Genomic DNA, 22,030 nt, shown 5'->3' on the forward strand with positions numbered 1-22,030 from the left:
GGATGGGTGAAATAAGTGATGGGGATTAAGCAGTGCACAGGGTGATGTATGGAAGTGTTGAATCATTATATTGCACACCTGAAGCTAATGTAACATTGTATGTTAACTTAGTGGTATAAAAATAAAAACTTTAATAAAAAAATAAAGCCAGTAAGTGATTGTAATGAGCAGTCATGGGTGAGAACCACAGAGAGAAATCATCCTTCACACCATGTCTTCAGTGGACTGAGAGGAACAGCTTCCCAGCATGGTGGGAGCAAGACTGTGCTTAGTTCAATGAGTTCACTGTGTTCTCCCATTTGTGGCACCTTCTGTCACTCACAGAAAGAGGCTTCCAGCCAGAACCATATATTTACTGATATCTTTCTCGCCCCTGCAACGCCCCCTACTGTTAACCTCAGCTGATGCACTTCAGCATCTGCCAACTCCCCCCACCCCATGCTCCAATGCACATTATCTCTGCTGCCAAATACTACAGACCTCCTCAAAATTCATCTAAAATCTTAAGATTTCCCTAGTAGAATCCATACTCTTCCACTTCTACCTTGCATCTAAAACAATCTCTCTGGGTTACTTGAGCTGAGGCATCACTCTTATTCTTGCTTCTTGTATTGCTTTTGAAGCATTTCACCTATGCATGTCCTCATTCTCTAAATGCCCTGGGATCTTCTCAAAGGCAGGGAGCCAACACTGATGGACTCTCATCCTCACCCACTTTGTATGAGACTGCACACACAGTAAGTAAACCTTGCTGAATGAGTAAAGAAATGGACTTTATATACCTATCAAATTAATAAACATGAAAGAAAACATAAACCAAAAAAAAAAAAAAAAACCCACCCCACACAACACCACACTTAATTCATAAATGGAGATGGCTGGGCTCTTGCAGGAGCTCAATGAAGCATCTTCTCCAAGAAGAGAACAAAGAAGACAGGAGTGGGGGGTCTGACTCTGGCCCCATTTCTGATGGCTGCTCTGCAATTTTTACTCTCGTTAGCAATTGGAAAACCCATATAAGTTATCATCTCTTCGCATAGGTCTGCTTGTATGCATTTCTTCATTTCAACAGCAATGTCTTTAATACCTGCAAAAAAAAGAAACAACATAAAAAAGACTGCCATTCTACTCCTTTGTTATACACCCCCTTTTACCCACCCAGGCTGGACTAGAGTAAAATATAAGCCAGGCGATACTTGTGTGTGAATCATCCAATACAACTCTCTCTGGCAGAGACAATGGGCTGGAATGGTGTCCTCCAAACACAGAGCCTCCAGGTGCCTAAATCCCCTCACAACCCATCTCAAATATTGTTATATTTTCCAAACCTTAAAGTAAAAATTTTTCTAATCCATATTATGGATCTAGCATGTTTTTATAGACATTTTATGCAGATGGTAGTAAGAACTTGTTCTCAGTCCTTAGTTCTTATTAGTATTCAAATGACTTTGTGAGAAGCTGCATGTATCTATGTTCCAGTTATGTATACCCTCCATGATGAGACATAAATCTAATCTCCTCTTATTCTTGGCTTGAGTCATCTTTTAAGAAATAACAATAGCCATAAAAAAGCTATCATTCTGATTGTGTTCCCTGTCTTTCAAAGTGCCTTTAGATACATTCTACCAAATGGCTGTTGCTCTATGTTCTTGGTAATTTCACCTTGCCTCCTCTGGGCACCATATCCAGTGATTGGTATTTTAAAGCAAAGAATCACTGTTATGCAAATTACAAAAAGTAAAAACGTAAGAATCCAAGAGACCAACTGACATGACTAGCTCCTTTAAGTATCTCACAGAGGATGAACTCCAAGAAGGCTGAACTCCCAGAGTCAGCAGGAGAAAGTGAGAAAGTAAAGAATACCCATGCAAAGAACCCAGCCCTCATGGAACTCTGCCCACTGCACTTCATGCTATACTACACTACTGCTTCTAATTCATTTCTAATTTGTGTCTTCAATTTAGAATTTTGTGTTGGATTTCCTCAAAGCAAGTTTAGTAAATTATGCTTTACATTCTCTTTGAAGAAAGTTTACGTTTTAGTCATTGCCTTTCTCCAAAGCTTTTACTTTGAAAATTAAAAACCCCAGAGGTAGTGGAGGACACAAATTACCCATGTTTAAAAAAAATAATGGAAGTTTGAGGAGGATGAAGGTTCATCAAATATGCTGAACCAGCATCCTCAAAGCTAGCAGAGTTTGTTGATAAAAGCATGTAAAAATTTATAAATAAATCAAAGAGTGTGAAAAAGCCAGTTAGATATATTTTCAGAGTGAGGCTACTACAGTATCTTCATTTCTAAGAAATCTGGACAAAAGCTGGTTTCTCCTCAACATTACCATTGGGACATACACCCTTAAGCATGTGAGAGAGCACCACTTGTAGTGTGTCTATACGATATTGCATACTAGAAAAGTACCTGTGTTTATGATGCCAGAAAATTCAACACATTTGATTTTATCAGCTGTGCACCACTTGAGCTCATTGTCACACTTTCTTCCCATCACTGCAAAGCATGTTGGGCACTTAAAGCCATTAGAGTTGAATTCATCAACATCCTTCTCCTCGAGGTCATTCATCTTAATCTCCCAGGAAGCTGTTTAAAAAAACACAAAAAACAAAACTGGCTGGCTATTTGCCAGTGGCAGGCAAATGTACCCATGCTCACAAAGCACTTAGAACTTGGTCTGCCCAGTTCACCCTCCCCTGCAACGCTCCCCAGCGTTCTGGAGGTGACACTCAACAGAGGAGTTACCATAAAAATCCCTGCCCTCATAGAGCTTTCTGGTGGGGGAGGCAGACAAAAAGAAAGAAGAAAAATACATGGTATATAAGACAATGACAGATACTAGAAACAGAAACAGAAAAAACAGGAAATACAGGGTGTGGTTGAAATTTATAGGGTGGTCAGGAAAGGCCTCATTGAAGAGGTAACTTTTATTAATTTTTTTAAAAAGATTTATTCATTCATTTTAGAGAAAGAGAGAGAGTGCGAGAGAGAGAGCACGAGTGGGAGGAAGGGCAGAGGGAAAGGCAGAGGGAGAGAGAGAATTCTAAGCAGACTCCCCAACAAGCGTGGAGCCCAATGTGGGGTTCAATTTCATGAGCTGGAGACCATGACCTGACCCGAAATCAAGAGTCAGACGCTCAACTGACTGAGCCACCAGGCACCCTAAAGGGGTAACTTTTAAGATGGAGGCCTAGACACATTAGGGGGAAGGGGCAAGATGGTGGCAGAGTAGGGGACCTCATTTCATCTGGTTCCTCGAATTTAGCTGGGTATCTATCAAACCATTCTGAACACATATGAATTCAACCTGAGATGTAAGAAAATATATCTGGATCTCTACAAGCAGAAAAACAACTACTTTTTGCAAGGTAGGAGGTTCAAAATCTTGACTCTTCCAGGGAAATATCAGAAGATAAACGGAGGGGGGAGGGAGCCCACATAAGTTGGCCACTGGAAAATGATATAACACCAGAGTGCAAAATTGGGACCCTTAGAAATCAGCTCCAATGAGAGACATCCCTTTCTGAAAAGGGCACAGCGGATGAATAGGGCAGAAGTCTAGGGGATGATTGTGGTCTCAGGATCCCAGGACTCTCAGAAAGAAGGGGGAGCCTGAACAGATAGAGTGCCAAAGCAGTGGAGTGGGGAGGCTGGTTATGGTCAGTGAGCCCAGAAGGAACTCCCAGCTCTGGTCACCATAAACCATGAGACAGACCAGTAGGGAGACTGCTCTTTGCCTGAGCACCCTGAAAAGGACTGGAAGGTGTGAGCTGTTTAACATCCCCAGGGAGGTACGAAACAGAGCAACAGCTCTCAGGGTGGCAGCAACCCCGGGAAGGACACTAGGGTGGCACCCAGCCGTGACCTAGGAGCAGTGGAACTGGGTGAATGCACAAGCCCACAACCGTTTGAGGTTTGAAAGACACAAAGTGCAGAGACACTCGAGGGTCACTGGAACTCCTTCTGAGAGAGTGGCAGTGGGCGCGAGCCATGGGATTTGGTGGTTTGCCACACAAAAAGACTGCACCCACGCCTAGGCAACAGCTCTCAGGGTGGTGTGGCCTAAAAGACACTGGGGTGGCACCAAGCCATGACCTGGGAGTGGCGGAAGAGAGTGCATGGATGAGCCCATGGCCACTCGCAACTGTAAAGACACAAAACACAGAGAAGCTCGAGGGTCCCTCACACTCTCCCTGGGAGAACTGCAGAGGGTGTGAATAGCACGAGTCTGTGGAGTTTGGTACACACAGAATTAGAGACCGTTTGACCTGAGGTTTTATTGAAGAAAGGGGACAATGGCCTTGCGGCTCTGGGTCAGAGATCCCTGCACAGCCGTATTTGTTCTAACCCTCTAAAGAGGCACGCAAAGCCACAGGGAACAAAAGCCACACAGACCGCCAGCTCACATTAAGCCCATCCCCCTCACAGAGGGGGTGTCAATTCCACCCAGGCAAAGACACCTGAGAAGCCAAGCAGCAGGCCCCTCCCCCAGAAGACAGACTGGAAGAACAGGTGAATGGCAAGCTTATTTCCCACAGGACTGTAAAACTCCAGCACCAGGGGAAAATAGTATATTGAGCTCCAGGTGTCCCCTCACAACTTGTTTATACTTCAGACTAAAATTTTACATTTCTTTATTCTTTTTTTTTTTTAACCCTGTTACCATTTCAAATAGATTATTTTCCCAACTTATGTTTTTAAGTTGCTTTTTAACTTCTATTTTTTTCACATCTATGTTTTATAGATTTCTAACTCATACTACTCCATTTTTCACTATTCAACTTTATCTATCTCTATATATATATATATATATAAGTTCTCATTGCTTTGAAATTTGGGGATATAATGTCTTCTAACACAGAGACCAAAAATCAATCAAGAACAAGCAGGTCACCCTGCTTTGTCCACCCTGAGAGATTATTGTCTCTCTTTCCCCTCCTTTTTTTTTTTTTTTTAAATTATTTTGGATCATCTTAGCTTTGGTTGCATATCTGTGGTAGCTTCTGACACTTCAACTTTTTTCTAGGGTGCATTTTGCTTGGGTCATGGTTGATATTTTGGATTCTGTTCATTCTCTCAAACATCCTTTGGCAGAATGACTAGGAGGAGGAACTCACAACAAAGAAAAGAACCAGAGACAATGTCCTCTGCCATGGAACTAATGGATATGGATATAAGCAAGATGTCAGAGATAGAATTCAGGATAGCAATGATAAAGCTAATAGCTAGGCTTGAAAAAAGCATACATGACAATACAGAATCTCTAAGGACAGAAATGAGATCTAATCAAGCTGAACATAAATATGCTATGAATGAGATGCAGTCTAAACTGGATACTCTAACAGCCAGGGTAAAGGAGGCAGAAGAGAGAATAAGTGATCTAGAAGAGAGATTGATGGAAAGGAAGGAAAATGAAGAAAAGAGAGAAAAACAACTCATAGGACATGAAAAGAGAGAGAAATTAATGATACATTGAAAAGAACCAATATCAGGATCATCGGGATCCAAGAAGGGGTGGAGAGAGAGAGGTCTAGAAGGTATATTTGAGCAAATCAAGGCTGAGAACTTCCCTAATCTGGGGAAGGAAACAAACATTCACGTCCAAGAGGCAAAGAGGACTCCTCCCAAAATCAATAAAAATAGATCAACACCCCAACATATAATAGTGAAGCCTGCAAATCTTAGAGCCAAGAAAGCTATCCTGAGAGCAGCTGGGGGAAGAGATTTCTTACGTACAGAGGGAGGAACATCAGAATAACATCAGATCTATCAATAGAAATCTGGCAGGCCAGAAAAGACTGGCAAGATATATTCAGGGTACTAAATGAAAAGAACATGCAGCCAAGAATACTTTATTCAGCAAGGCTGTCATTCAGAATGGAAGGGGAAATAAAGCGTTTCCAGGACAGACAGAAACTGAAAGAATATGTGACCTCCAAGCCAGTCCTGCAAGAAATATTAAGGGGGATCCTGTAAGTGAAGAGAAAGCACAAGAGTAACATAGACCAAAAAGTAATACTGTCAATCTACAGAAACAGGGACTTGACAGGCAATACAATGCACTAAATTCATATCTTTCAATAGTTACTCTAAATGTAAATGGGCTGAATGTTCCCATCAAGAGACACAGGGTTGCAAATTGGACAAAAAAGCAGGACCCATCCATATGCTGTCTACAGGAGATGAATTTTGAACCTAAAGACACCTCCAGATTGAAAGTGAAGGAATGGAGAACCATTTACCACACTAATAGACCTCAAAAGAAAGCTGGGGTAGCAATCTTCATATCAAACAAATTAGATTTTAAAACAAAGACTGTAGTAAGAGATGTAGAGGGACAAATTATCATACTTAAAGGGTCTATCCAACAAGAAGATCTAACAATTGTAACTATCTATGCCCCCAATGTGGGAACAGCCAATTACATAAAACAATTAATAACCAAAGTAAAGAAACATATTGATAATAATACATTAATAGCAGGAGACTTCAACACCCCACTCACAGCAATGCAAAGATCATCTAAGCAGAGGATCAACAAAGAAACAAGACCTATGAATGACACATTGGACCAGATGGACTTCATAGAAATATATAGAACATTACATCCTAAAACAACAGAATACTCATTCTTCTACAGGGCACATGGAACTTTCTCCAGAATACATCACATATTGGGTCACAACTGATACCAAAAGATCGAGATTATTCCCTGCATGTTTTCAAAACACAGTGCTTTGAAACTGGAACTCAATCACAAGAAGAAATTTGGAAGGAACTCAAACACTTGGAGGTTAAAGAGCATCCTGCTAAAGAATGAATGGATCAACCAGGAAATTAACGAAGAACTTAAACAATTCATTGAAGCTAATGAAAATGAAAACGCTTCAGTTCAAAACCTATGGGATACTGCAAAGGCAGTCCTAAGAGGGAAATCTATAGCCATCCAAGCCTCTCTCAAAAAATTAGAAAAATCCAAAATGCAAAAACTAAACTTTCACCTAAATGACCTGGAGAAAGAACAGCAAATAAAGCCCAAACCAAGCAGGAGAAGAGAATAAAGAGTAGAGCACAAATCAATGAAATGGAAGCCAGAAGAACAGTAGAACAGATCAATGAAATTAGAAGCTGGTTCTCTGAAATAATTAATAAGATCCATAATCCTCTGGCCAGACTTATCCAAAAGAAAAGAGAAAGGACCCAAATTAATAAAATTATGAATGAAAGGGGAGAGATCATGACTAATACCAAGAAAATAAAAAAAAATTGTTAGAAATTTTTATCAGCAACTATATGCCAAGAAATTAAGCAATCTGGAAAAAATGGATGCATTCCGGGAAACTTATAAACTAACAAGACTGAAAGAGGAAGAAATAGACAATTTGAACAGACCAATAACCAGTAAGGAAATTGAAGCAGTCATCAAAAACCTCCCAACAAACAAGAGTCCAGGGCCAGATGGCTTCCCAGGGGAATTCTACCAAACATTTAAAGAAGAAATCACACCTATTGTACTGAAGCTGTATCAAAAAATGGAAACAGAAGAAAAACTTCCAAACTCCTCTATGAGGCCAGCATTACCTTGATCCCAAGACCAGGCAATGACCTCATCAAGAAGGAGAATTACAGACCAATATCCCTGATGAACATGGATGCCAAAATGCTCACGAAGATCCTAGCCAATGGGATCCAACATTACATTAAAAGAATTATTCACCATGACCAGGTGGGATTTATTGCTTGAATGCAAGGGTGGTTCAACATTTGCAAATCAATGTGTTAAAGCACATTAATAAAAGACAAGACAAGAACCATAAGATCCTCTCAATTAATGCAGAAAAAGCATCTGACAAAATACAGCTTCCTTTCTTGATTAAAACTCTTCAGAGTATAGGGATAGAGGGAACACACCTCAATATCATAAAAGCCATCTATGAAAAGCACACAGTGAATGTCATTCTCAATGGGGAAAAACTGAGAGCTTTTCCCCTAAGGTCAGGAAGATGACAGGGATGCCCACTCTCACCACTATTGTTCAACATGGTACTAGAAGCCCTAGCCTCAGCAATCAGATAACAAAAAGAAATAAAAGGCAATCAAATTGGCAAAGAAGAAATCAAACTCTCTCTCTTTGCAGATGATATAATACTTTATGTGGAAAACCAAAAGACTCCACCCCAAAATTGCTAGAACTCATACAGCAATTCAGCAATGTGGCAGGATACAAAATCAATGCACAGAAATCAGTTGCATTTCTATACACTCACAATATGACTGAAGAAAGAGAAATTAAGGAACTGATTCCATTTATAATTGCACCAAAAATCATAAGATACCTAGGCATAAACCTAACCAAAGAGGTAAAGGATCTATACTCTAAAAACTACAGAACACTTACGAAAGAAATTGAGGAAGACACAAAGAGATGGAAAAAACATTCCATGCTCATGGATTGGAAAAATAAACATTGTTAAAATGTCTATGCTACTTGGAGCAATCTACACATTCAAAGCAATCCCTATCAAAATACCACTGACATTTTTCACAGAGCTGGAACAAACAATCCTAAAATTTGTATGGAACCAGAAAATACCTCAAATAGCCAGGGGATGTTGAAAAAGAAAACCAAAGCTGGGGGCATCACAATGCCTGACTTTGAAGGTATATTACAAAGCTGTGATCTTGAAGACAGCATGGTACTGGCACAAGAACAGACACATAGGTCAATGGAACAGAATAGAGACCCCAGAAATGGACCCTCAACATTATGGTCAACTAATTTCGACAAAGCAGGAAAGAATATTGAATGGGAAAAGACAGTCTCTTCAATAAATGGTGTGGGAAAATTGGACAGCCACATGCAGAAGGATGAAACTGGACCATTCTCTTACCCCATACACAAAGATAAACTCAAAATGGATGAAAGACCTCAATGTGTGACAGGAATCCATCAAAATCCTAGAGGAAAACATGGGCAGTAATCTCTTTGACCTTGGCCACAGCAACCTCTTGCAAGACACATCTTTAAAGGCAAGGGAAACAAAAGCCAAAATGAACTTTTGGGACTTCATCAAGATAAAAAGTGCAGAGCAAAGGAAACAATCATGAGAACTAAAAGGCAACCTAAGGAATGGGAGAAGATATTTGCAAATGATGTATCAGATAAAGGGCTGGGATCTTAAGATCTATAAAGAACTTCTAAAACTCAACACCCAAAAAACAAATAATCCAGGCAAGAAATGGTCAGAAGACATGAATAGACACTTCTCCAAAGAAGAGATACAAATGGCCAACAGACACAAGAAAAAATGCTCCACATCACTGCCATCAGGGAATTACAAATCACAACCACAATGAGATACCACCTTCCACCAGTTAGAATGGCTAAAATTAACAAGACAGGGAACAACAAATGTTGGTGAGGATGTAGAGAAAGAGGAACCCTCTTACACTGTTGGTGAGAATGCAAGCTGGTACAGCCATTCTGTAAAACAGTATGGAGGTTCCTCGGGATGTTAATAATAGAGCTACCTTACGACCCAGCAATTGCACTACTGGATATTTACCCCAAAGATACAGATGTAGTGAAAAGAAGGGGCACTTGCATCCCAATGTTCATAGCAGCAATGTCCACAATAGCCAAACTGGAAGGAGATATGATGTCCTTCAGTAGATGAATGGATAAAGAAGATGTGGTTAATATATACAATGGAATATTTTTCAGCCATCAGAAAGGATGAATATCTACCATTTGCATCGACATGGATGGAACTGGAGGTTATTATGCTAAGTGAAATAAGTCAGTCAAAGAAAGACAGTATCACTGGTTTCACTCACATGTGGAACATAAGGAATAGTGCAGAGGATCATAGGCAAAGGAGGGGAAAACTGAATGGGAAGATATCAGAGAGGGAGACAAACCATATGAGACTCTGACTTCGGGAAACAAAATGAGGGTTGCGGAAAGGGATGTGGGTAACTCGGTGATGGGCAATAAGGAGAGCATGTGATATGATGAGCATTGTGTGCTATAGGCAACTAATGAATCACTGAACATTTTATCAAAAATTAATGATGTACTATATGTTGGCTAATTGAATTAAAAAAAAAAGAAAAGAAAAAAGTAAAACATTAAAAAAAAAGCATGCGCCTAAGTGGCTCAGTGGGTTAAGCGTCTGCCTTTGGCTCAGGTCATGATTCCAGGGTCCTGGGACTGAGTCCCACATCAGGCTCCCTGCTCAGCAGGGATTCTGCTTCTCCCTTTGATCCTCCCCCCTCTTGTGCTCTCTCTCATTCTCCCCAAAATAAATAAATAAAATCTTAAAAAAAAAGCAAAAAACCTAAGTAGACATTTTTCTAAAGATGATATAAGAATGGCCACCAGGTGTATGAAAAAATATCCAACATCACTCACTAGTCAATACAAAATTCAAATCAAAACCAACGTGACCTCACCCCTTTTAGAATTCCACCAAAAAGACAAGAAATAACAATTGCTGATGAAGATGTGGAGAAAAGGAAACTATTGTGTTGGGTTTGTAAACTGGCACAGCCACTATGTGAAGTAGTATAAAGAATCCTCAAAAAATTAAAAATAGGACTACTGTTAAAAAGAAAAGCACAGGTCTAAAATGGAGAAATGGAGTCACTTACATTAAGGTCCCACATCAGTTTTATACCTAACCTAACTGCAGTTTCAACCCTTCCACACTAACCTTTAACCAGCCAAACTAGAATTTTCTGGTCAGCACTAGGAGGCCAGCCCCTAAGAGACTCCTTCCCTTTTAGGAGGGTGACATTGTTGAAACAATGCATTTCTGGCTAATATAAAATCCCTTTTTGTAATGCCCTCCCTCTACCTTTAAAAACATTTCCTTTCTGATTGACTTATTTCGCTCAGCATAAGAAGTCAATCAGAAAAAGACATGTATCATATGATCTCACTGATAGGAGGAATTCTTAATCTCAGGAAACAAACTGAGGGTTGCTGGAGTGGTGGGGGTGTGAGGGATGGGGTGGCCGGGTGATAGACACTGGGGAGGGTATGTGCTATGGTGAGCACTGTGAATTGTGTAAGACTGTTGAATCACAGATCTGTACCTCTGAAACAAATAATACATTATATGTTAAAAAAAAAAAAAGAAGAAGATAGCAGGAAGGGAAAAATGAAGATGAACCATGAGAGACTATGGACTCTGAAAAACAAACTGAGAGTTCTAGAGGGGAGGGGGGTGGGGAGATGGGTTAGCCTGGTGATGGGTATTAAAGAGGGCACGTACTGCATGGCGCACTGGGTATTATACGCAAACAATGAATCATGGAACACTCCATCAAAAACTAATGATGTATGGTGATTAACATAACATAATAAAAACAAAACAAAACAAAACATTTCCTTTCCTTATCTGCAGCTCAGTAGAGCTCCCCTCTACTTATTAGATGGGAAGCTGCCTGATCTATAAATTGTTTAGAGAAGCCAACTAGACCTTCAAATTTACTCAGTTGAATTTGTGTGTGTGTCTAACAGATTCAGGGGCAGCACTGGTCTCCAAAGACAAGTTCTGACAGCACTCAGAACATGAGAAACACAGGCATGGCTCCCTGAAAACCCTTCTGAGTTCATGGTCTTTATCACAGTTTCTGGGGGCCATTGTTAACTACCTCTCTGTTTGAGCTCTGCTTTCTTTGCACCAGGCTAGTGATCTTATTGGTTTTCCAGTCCAGGGTTAATGGGTCAGTCTAGATTGAGAAGAGGCACCAACGAAGAGTCAGTCTTTATAAAGCCCTTAGTTCAGTCATTCACTGATGTTTGCAGGTTTAATTCCTTCCCCAGTTCCAGTTTGTAGTCCCCATCTGCTAGGGTCCGCAGCTTCAGTCCACACAGAATTGCTGGTGGTGCACACAGGATCCTCTGTTGGCCAATTTGCTGTAACTTCTCAAGCTCAGCCTTTGGTTCTGTTCTCAGAGTCCACGTTGGGAACAGTGGTGGCAGCCGCAGTTTGTCATTTGTTTGGAATCTGTCCACACTCCCTATTCTTGGAGGTGTGCTGGTTCAGTCTGTGCCCCAGCCCCTAGTTCTTTAGCTACTGTTGGTGTCCATACTGCTGTTTCCTCAGAACTGTTGGTTTCTGTTAATGTGCAGATGAGGTAAAGGCTTGGCTAAAATTAAAATAATAAATAAATAATAAGAGAATGGGATCCTTCAAATCCAAAGAGTTAAGTGCTCCATCTTCTCACACACCAGCTTATTTTATATCTAAGAACTATGGTCCTGGATACTATAAAAATCTACAACCTTGTTTTGGGTCCTGAAGAACTTGGCTTGGTAGCTGTCAGGTTGGGGTACACCAAAATAAGGCCGGACAGAAATGTTAGCTATGCCGTATTCGTGACTAGATATGGCTGGACAGAAATGTGGGCTAAACTTCATTTGTAGTTAGGATCCTACCAAACTGCTACCAGCCTTCAGGGGAATTACAACCCAGAATTATAATGGCCATTATGAAGAATGTTTCAATTAGATAAGATCATTTAAGATGTGTACTTAAAATCAAAGGCTTCAAAATTCCAAAAATAACTTCACTGGAAGTTTCACAGCAAAAAAAGAGTAATAAAAAATTTAAAAGTTGTAAGATGTACCTAATACAGAAGGCTATAAGACTGACACAATCTTACTGCTTCCCTCTACCCTCCTTTATTTCAATCCTCATTCTAGTTATCCTCTGAATTGTCTTTGCATGACCACAAACAAAAGTTCACCAGACACCCCTATCTACCTTTGAAGGAGGGCTCCTTAGGAGTCCCTCCTAGAGTTGATGAGATACTGAAGGATATTCTGATAAACTTCTACATTATTCCTTTAAACAGTCAAGGAAAAACTAAAACTAAAAAAAAAAAATTAACATAGGTGGATGTATATGTTAGTCCTTCAACATCACATCCAGGCTAGAACTCAATTCTTTGAGTAATTAAAAGCAACAGTTCTTGTCTTACAAACCTTTACAAAACTAGAAATGCAACTCTAGAAGCCAGAGTTCACCTCTTCCTTTACCAAACCCAAAACCTCCACTGTTTATCTCAAAAGGCTTTTAAATTATTGGCCTTAGAAAACAAAGTCCTTCATGGGGGAACCTGCATTCTTTATCTATCCCTTGAAGTTATAAATCTTATCATGTCTTTAAAATATAAACCCAGGTCACCTGAGACTAAAGAAAAACAAAGAAAGAAAGAAAGAAAAAGAAAGCAAGAAAGAAGAGAAAGAAAAAGAAAAACAAAGAAAGAGAAAAAGAAAGAAAGAAAGAAAAAGAAAGAAAGAAGAAAGAAAGAAAGAAAGAAAAAGAAAGAAAGAAAGAAAGAACAGAGACCTTTTTAAAATATGAACTGCCAAAAGGACTTGCCTGCCTAAATTCTAGACCTCAGCCTCAAGATTTCTTCCAGGGATGAATACAAATCTCAAAAATCTTTTTCACAAATATTAATAACTACAAGATCTCTATATCTGTATGTCTATTGTGAATATACGACATTTTCTATCTCTAACATATTGCTAAAATTAACTTGTAAAACAGCTCTATTTAATCAGCTTAAAGAAAATGAAGCACTTACATAATTTTAGTATTCATAAAAATTCTCAAAAACAGGGGCACCTGGCTGGCTCAGTTGGAAGAGTATGTGACTACTGATCTTGGGGTCATGAGTTTGAGCCCCATGTTGGGTGCAGAGATTACTTACGTAAATAAAACTTTTAAAAAAATTCTCAAAAATAAAATAAAAACAACCACATTGAATTTCAGGTTCATGTGATCTGAGAAAATATTTGGTAATAAAGCTAATTTAAGTGTGTCAGATTACTTAAAACAGGCATGTCTTTAGAGTCATCAACATCAAATATAAAATGTTTACCTTGGTTTACTAAAATAAGCTCATGGTATCTGTTATAAAATTTGTCAATAATAACTTGGTATAATAAAACTCTTATTTAAAAATAGTTTCCAAAATCTTTTTGGCAACTTGAAACTTTTAAAGTTTCGCTAAGTGATGATTTAAGTTAACTTTACTGAAAATCTAGAACATTTCCAAGTAAGATAATGAAGCATTAATTACTGAACATAGGTTTATTTACTTTTGGCTTCCTTTTTACATGGAAATTAAATATGGATCTCTTAGCAGACTTTTTTTGTGCTTTATTTAAAGAGTGTACTCTAAGAAAGCATATCTCCAGAAATTATGAAATGTATTCATAAATTTGCCAATTTAAATATTCGTGGTATAACAGTTCACAATTTCTTACTACTTAGTTTTTGCTAGAAATCAAACTTCCTAGGTGTTAAAAATTCTACTTAATGTATGTGGTTAAAGCTACTAGAAATAGTGGGGCGCCTGGGTGGCTCAGGTGGTTAAGCATCTGTCTTCTGCTCAGGTCATGATCCCAGGGTCCTGGGACTGAGCCCCAAATGGGGCTCCCTGCTCAGAAGGGAGTCTCACTCTCCCTCTGCTGCTTCCCCTGCTTGTGCTCTCTCTTTCTCTTTCTCAAATAAATAAATAAAATCTTAAAAAAAAAAAACTACTAGAAATAGTAAGGAAAACACCTCCACACACAAGTAAAGTAGGATATATGCTTACAGTAAAAGAAGGTATGAGGAATGGAAATGCATTTTGTTGGTGGTGATGAAAAAATAATTTTGTCCTAAAATGAGGCTGATTATTTAAAGAGTGAAAATTTAGGACAAAATTTGAATGTTAAAAAAGAGAATGCTATAGAAGATTTGTGGAAAAGGAATCTTTGAAAAGGAATTTTGATATGTGGTCAAGGTGGCTAAGATTAAAATGAATTTATTGAAGAAAAAGTTTTAATATAAAAAGTATGCTGGTACAAAATTAAAATTTGGTTTTCTCTTTCTAAAAGGACAAGTTTTTGAACTGTTGGTCTGCTCTTGATAAGACATCACAAAATTTTTATTTATTTATTTCTTTGACCTTTCCAAATTATCTGCCTGGAAAACAAGCATTTTCTATTTTATCAAAATAATATTCTGTGTGACTGTGGAGTGGAGGGGGAAAAGATGGTGGAGGAGTAGGGGACCCTATTCCAACTGGTCCCTGGAATTGAGCTGGATATCTACCAGACCACTCTGAGCACCCATGAAATCAGCCTGAGATGTAAGAAGATCTGGATCTCTACAAATAGAATAACGCAGGCGGTTGGTTTCGAGGTACGAAGTAGGGGAGCATGATTCCACGGGCAGATATTGGAGGATAAACGGCAGTGGGAGGGAGCCTGGCCATGGGGATCCTACACCGACAGTGAGAGATAGCCTCCCATGCTGCGGACAGGGTACAAACTCACAGACTGGTAGTGGCGGGAAAGGACTTTAGGGCAGCCCCCCTGACAGAAACCCAGAGTGGCAGGGTTGCAGCTGTGAACTGGGAGCGGCTGGCGGTTTTAGAAGCACAAAGGGCAGAGACGAGCCCCGACCTGGAGGCAAGGACTGGGAGATCTGCCGAGGGGCAAACAACCCAGGATGCTACAGTTTATAGCAGCACAGACAGAAACGGAGATAGTGTGGCCTGGAGAGCTCACTGAAGAACAGACTGCGATCTCTCTGCTCTGAGGCAGAGGGTTGGAAATGGTCTCTTCTGCTCTGACTCTCTGAAAAGACGCGGAAAGCTGCAAGGGAAAGCCGCCAGAGAACAAAAGCCCCCAAAAAACGGTTCCCACTGAGCCCATCCCCCACAACAGGGAGGCAGGGCAACTCTGCCCAAATAGGTTGCCTGAGTAACAGTGGAACAGGCCCCTCCCCCAGAAGACAGGCTGGGAGAACAGGAGGCCAGCAACCATAAGGTCCCTAGAAAACAGGTACACCTTGCTTAGGTTCTGGTCAATAATTTGGACTCTATACATTCCCTCAACCACCCATCAACAGAATGACTACGAGGAAGCCCCAAAATAGGAAAGACTCAGAGATTATGACTTATGCAGCAGATTTACAAATGGATGCAGATATAACCAAGATGTCGGAGATGGAATTCAGGCTAGCAATTGTGAAGACAATAGCTAGAATGGAAAAACCAATTAATGAAAACATAGAGGCTCTAAGGGCAGAAATGAAAGCTGAATTGGCAGAATTTAAAAATGCTATCAATGAGATCCAATCTAATCTAGATAATCTAACAGCTAGGGTAAGTGAGGCAGAAGAACAAATCAGTGACCTGGAAGACAATTTAATAGATGATAAGGGAAAAGAGGAGGCCAGGGAAAAACAACTCAGAATCCATGAAAATAGAATCAGAGAAATAAGTGACACCATGAAACGTTCCAATGTCAGAATTATTGGAATCCCGGAGGGGGTGGAGAGAGAGAGAGAGAGGACTAGAAGATATATTTGAGCAAATCGTAGCTGAGAACTTCCCTAATCTGGGGAATTAAACAAACATTCGTGTCCTAGAGGCAGAGAGGACCCCTCCCAAGATCAAGGAAAACAGGCCAACACCCCGGCATGTAATAGTAAAACTTGCAAATCTTAGAACCAAGGAAACCATCTTCAGGGCAGTTAGGGGGAAGAGATTCCTTACGTACAGAGGGAGGAACATCAGAATAACTTCAGACCTATCCACAGAGACCTGGCAAGCCAGAAAGGCCTGGCAAGACATATTCAGGGTACTAAATGAGAAGAACATGCAGCCAAGAATACTTTATCCGGCAAGGCTGTCATTTACAATGGATGGAGAGACAAGGAGCTTCCACGACTGGCAGAAACTGAAAGAATATGTGACCACTAAGCCAGCCCTGCAAGAAATATTAAGGGGGGTTCAATAAAAGGAGAAAGACCCCAAGAATGATATACAACAGAAATTTACAGGGACAATCTATAAAAACAACGTCTTCACAGGCAACATGATGACAATTAATTCATATCTCTCAATAATCACTTTCAACGTGAAAGGCCTAAATGCTCCCATAAAACGGCACGGGGTTGCAGATCGGATAAAAAGACAGTACCCATCCATATGCTGCCTACAACAGACTCATTTTGAACCTTAAGATACATTCAGTCTGAAAGTGAAGGGATGGAGATCCATCTTCCATGGCAGCAGACCTCAAAAGAAAGCTGGGGTAGCAATTCTTATATTAGACAAATTAGATTTTAAACTAAAGACTATAGTTAGAGACACAGAAGGACACTATAACATTCTTAAAGGGTCTATCCCACAAGAAAATCTAACAATTGTAAATATCTATGCCCCCAACATGGGAGCAGCCATCTACATAAGCCAACTGTTAACCAAAATAAAGAGTCACATTGATAACAATACGTTAATTGTAGAAGACCTCAATACTCCACTCTCAGCAATGGACAGATCATCTAAGCAGAAAATCAACGAAGAAACAAGAGCTTTGAATGACACACTGGACCAGATGGACCTCATAGATATATACAGAACATTCCACCCTAAAACAACAGAATACTCATTCTTCTCGAGCACACATGGAACTTTCCCCAGAATAGACCACATAATGGGTCATAAATCAGGTCTGAACCAATACCAAAAGATTGAGATTATTCCCTGCATATTCTCAGACCACAGTGCTTTAAAACTGGAACTCAATCACAAGACAAAATTTGGCAGAAATTCAAACACTTGGAAGCTAAAGACCACTCTGCTCAAGAATGTTTGGCTCAACCAGGAAATCAAAGAACTTAAACAATTCATGGAGAATGAAAACACATCGGTCCAAAACCTAGGGGATACTGCAAAGGCAGTCCTAAGGGAGAAATACATAGCCATCCAAGCCTCACTCTAAAAAATAGAAAAATCCCAAATTCACTAACTCTACCCCCTAAAGAACTAGAGAAAAAGCAACAAATGACGCCTTAGCCATGCCATAGAAGAGAAATAATTAAAATTAGAGCAGAAATCAATGAATTAGAAACCAGAAACACAGTAGATCAGATCAACAAAACGAGAAGCTGGTTCTTTGAAAGAATTAATAAGATCGATAAACCACTGGTCAGACTTATCCAAAAGAAAAGAGAAAGGACCCAAATTAATAAAATTATGAATGAAAGTGGAGAGATCACGACTAACACCAAGGAAATAGAAACAATTCTTAGAAATTATTATCAACAACTATATGCCAAGAAACTGAGCAATCTGGATGAAATGGAGGCCTTCTTGGAAACCTATAAGCTGCCGAGACTGAAACAAAAAGAAACTGACAACCTGAATAGGCCAATAACCAGTAATGAGATTGAAGCAGTGATTAAAAACCTCCCAAAAAACAAGAGTCCAGGGCCTGATAGATTCCCTAGGGAATTCTACCAAACATTCAAAGAAGAAATAATAGCTATTCTACTGAAGCTGTTTCAAAAAATAGAAACAGAAGGAAAACTTCCAAACTCATTCTATGAGGCCAGCATTACCTTAATCCCCAAACCAATATCCCTGATGAATATGGATTCCAAAATCCTCAACAAAATCCTAGCTAATAGGATCCAACAATACATTAAAAGAATCATCCACCACGACCAAGTGGGATTTATCCCCGGGATACAAGGGTGGTTCAACATTCGCAAATCAATCAATGTGATAGAACACATTAATAAGAGGAGGGAGAAGAACCATATGGTCCTCTCAATTGATGCAGAAACAGCATTTGACAAAATACAGCATCCTTTCCTGATTAAAACTCTTCAGAGTATAGGGATAGAGGGAACTTTCCTCAAGTTCATAAAATCCATCTATGAAAAACCCACAGCGAATATCATCCTCAATGGGGAAAAGATGAGAGCCTTTCCCTTAAGATCAGGAACACGTCAAGGATGCCCACTCTCACCACTATTGTTCAATATAGTACTAGAAGTCCTAGCAACAGCAATCAGACAACAAAAAGAAATAAAACGTATTCAAATTGACAAAGAAGAAGTCAAACTCTCCCTTTTCGCAGATGACATGATACTTTATGTGGAAAACCCAAAAGACTCCACCCCCAAATTACTAGAACTCATACAGCAATTCAGTAATGTGGCAGGATACAAATTCAATGCACAGAAATCAGCTGCTTTCTTATACACTAACAGTGCAACTATAGAAAGAGAAATTAGAGAAACGATTCCATTTACAATAGCATCAAAAATCATAAGATATCTCGGAATAAACCTAACCGAAGAGGTAAAGGATCTATACTCTAGGAACTACAGAACACTCATGAAAGAAATTGAAGTAGACACAAAAAGATGGAAAAATATTCCATGCTCATGGATCTAAAGAATAAATATTGTTAAAATGTCTATGCTACCCAGAGCAATCTATACCTTCAATGCCATGCCAATCAAAATTCCAATGACATTTTTCAAAGTGCTGGAACAAACAATCCTAAAATTTGTATGGAATCAGAAAAGACCCCGAATCACCAAGGAAATGTTGAAAAAGAAAAATAAAGCTGGGGGCATCACGTTGCCCGATTTCAAGCTATATTACAAACCAAGACAGCATGGTACTGGCACAAAAACAGACATCTAGACCAATGGAACAGAATAGAGAGCCCAGATATGGACCCTCAACTGTATGGTCAAATAATCTTTGACAAAGCAGGAAAAAACATGCAATGGAAAAAAGACCATCTCTTCAATAAATGGTGCTAGGAAAATTGGACATCCACATGCAGAAGAATGAAACTGGACCATTCTCTTACACCAGACACAAAGATAAACTCAAAATAGATGAAAGATGTAAATGTGAGGCAGGAATCCACCAAAATCCTAGAAGAGAACATAGGCAGTAACCTCTTCAACCTTGGACAAGGCAACTTTTGCAAGATACGTCCCTAAAGGCAAAGGAAACAAAAGCAAAAATGAACTATTCAGACTTCATCAAGGTAAAAACTTGTGCACAGCAAAGGAAACAGTCAACAAAACAAAGAGGCAACCCACAGAATGGGAGAAAATATTTGCACATGACACTACAGATAAAGGGCTGGTATCCAAGACCTATAAAGAACTTCTCAAACTCGGGGCGCCTGGGTGGCTCAGTCATTAAGTGTCTGCCTTCGGCTCAGGTCATGATCCCAGGGTCCTGGGATTGAGCCCCACATCAGGCTCCCTGCTCAGCAGGGAAGCCTGCTTCTCCCTCTCTCACTCCCCCTGCTTGTGTTCCCTCTCTCGCTGTCTCTCTCTGTCAAATAAATAAATAAAATCTTAAAAAAAAAAGAACTTCTCAAACTCAACACCCAAAAAACAAATAATCAAGCCAAAAAATGGGCAGAAGACATGAAAAGACTTCTCTGAAGAAGACATACAAATGGCTAACAGACACATGAAAAAGTGCTCGTCATCATTAGCCATCAGGGAAATTCAAATCAAAACCACATTGAGATACCACCTTACACCAGTCAGAATGGCAAAAATGGACTGGGAAAGAAACAACAAATTTTGGGTATGTTGTGGAGAAAAGGGAACCCTCTTACACTGTTGGTGGGAATACAAGTTGGTACAGCCACTTTGGAAAACAGTGTGGAGGTGCCTCAAAAAATTAAAAATAGAGCTACCCTATGACCTGACAATTGCACTCCTGGGTATTTACCCCAAAGACACAGATGTAGTGAAAAGAAGGGCCATATGCACCCCAATGTTCATATCAACAATGTCCGCAATAGCCAAACTTATGGAAAGAGCTGAGATGCCCTTCAACAGATGAATGGATAAAGAAGATGTGGTCCATATATACAATGGAATATTACTCAGCCATCAGAAAGGATGAATACCCAACTTTTACATCAACATGGATAGGACTGGAGGAGATTATGCTAAGTGAAATAAGTCAAGGAGAGAAAGTCAATTATCATATGGTTTCACTTATTTGTAGAACATAAGGAATAACATGGAGGATATTAGGAGAAGGAAGGGAAAAATGAACGGGGGGAAATCTGAGGGAGAGATGAACCATGAGAGATTATGGACTCTGAGAAACAAACAGGGTTTTAGGGGGGAGCGTAGTGGGGGGATGGGTGAGCCCGGTGATGGGTATTAAAGAGGGCACGTACTGCATGGAGCACTGGGTGTTATACGAAAACAATGGATCGTTGATCACATCAAAAACTAATGATGTATTGTATAGTGACTAACATAATAATAAAAAAAATAATATTCTGTGCTTCATATCATTATCATCAGGTCCTTAATTAAGAAAACTATGTCTTTTTAATATTAAAAAAGCTGATTTTGGGATGCCTGGGTGGCTCAGTCAGTTAATCGTCTGCCTTAGACTCAGGTCATGATCCTGGGGTCCTAGGATTGAGTCCCGCATTGGGCTCCTTGCTTGGTGGGGAGCCTGCTCCCCTCTGCCTGCAGCTCCCCCTGCTTGTGCTCTCTCTCTTTCTCTCTCCCTATCTCTCTCTCTGACAAATAAGTACAAACTTTAAAAAAAAAAGCTAAATTTTACTCACAATTATGACAATTATGTAACCTTTTGTATTTGCGTGTGAAGTCTTTGTCACTTTGGTTAAACAGAGAACTAAGTATCATTTCACAGCCACCTATTATCCTATTAGTCAAGTGTCCAAAACGTTTCGAAAGTTTTGATAAACTTCCCCAAATCAAATTTTAAAATGAAGTCTTTTGACCACAAATTAACTTTGAAATTTCCAGAGGGCCACTGGAACATTTCAAGGGATTGTTCTTTCTCATTATAAAAAGGGAGAGGCTAAATTCATTAGGCTCATTTGGCATGTTATATTACATGGGAAGCACTGCCAATTCGGTGATGCTAAATCTTATATTGTATTGGTAAATATTACTAATATGTGTACTGGAAATTGTGTGTGTAAAATATCTAAAATTGTGGTGTGTCCTGATTTAATATTATCAGTCATAATTCTATTTATTATCTTACAGTGATATATGTCACAAGAATGACCAAATTTCTTTGTCACCTGCATTGTAATGAGGTCTAATCAGACCTTTCTGCCATATTTAAGTCTTTTATCATTTACAGACAGTTATTGTTTTACACAGAAGTTTTTACA

At 39.5% G+C, this 22,030-nt stretch overlaps 1 protein-coding gene across 1 annotated transcript in view; it reads right to left on the reverse strand.

The window, feature by feature from the left end:
- Window positions 1–752: 752 nt before the first annotated feature.
- The window catches only part of LOC144380994 (uncharacterized), a 30,357-nt gene continuing 9,079 nt past the window's right edge, over window positions 753–22,030 (reverse strand). Inside the window, exons 3-4 of the mRNA XM_078066424.1 lie at window positions 2,419–2,595; window positions 753–1,087 (exon numbers count right to left, since the gene is read on the reverse strand). Coding sequence (XP_077922550.1) covers window positions 897–1,087; window positions 2,419–2,595 — 368 coding nt within the window. The 3' untranslated portion in view covers window positions 753–896. The remainder of the gene's footprint in view (window positions 1,088–2,418; window positions 2,596–22,030) is intronic.

Source organism: Halichoerus grypus, chromosome 2 (assembly GCF_964656455.1).
Source record: "Halichoerus grypus chromosome 2, mHalGry1.hap1.1, whole genome shotgun sequence".
NCBI classification, from domain to species: Eukaryota; Metazoa; Chordata; class Mammalia; order Carnivora; family Phocidae; genus Halichoerus; species Halichoerus grypus.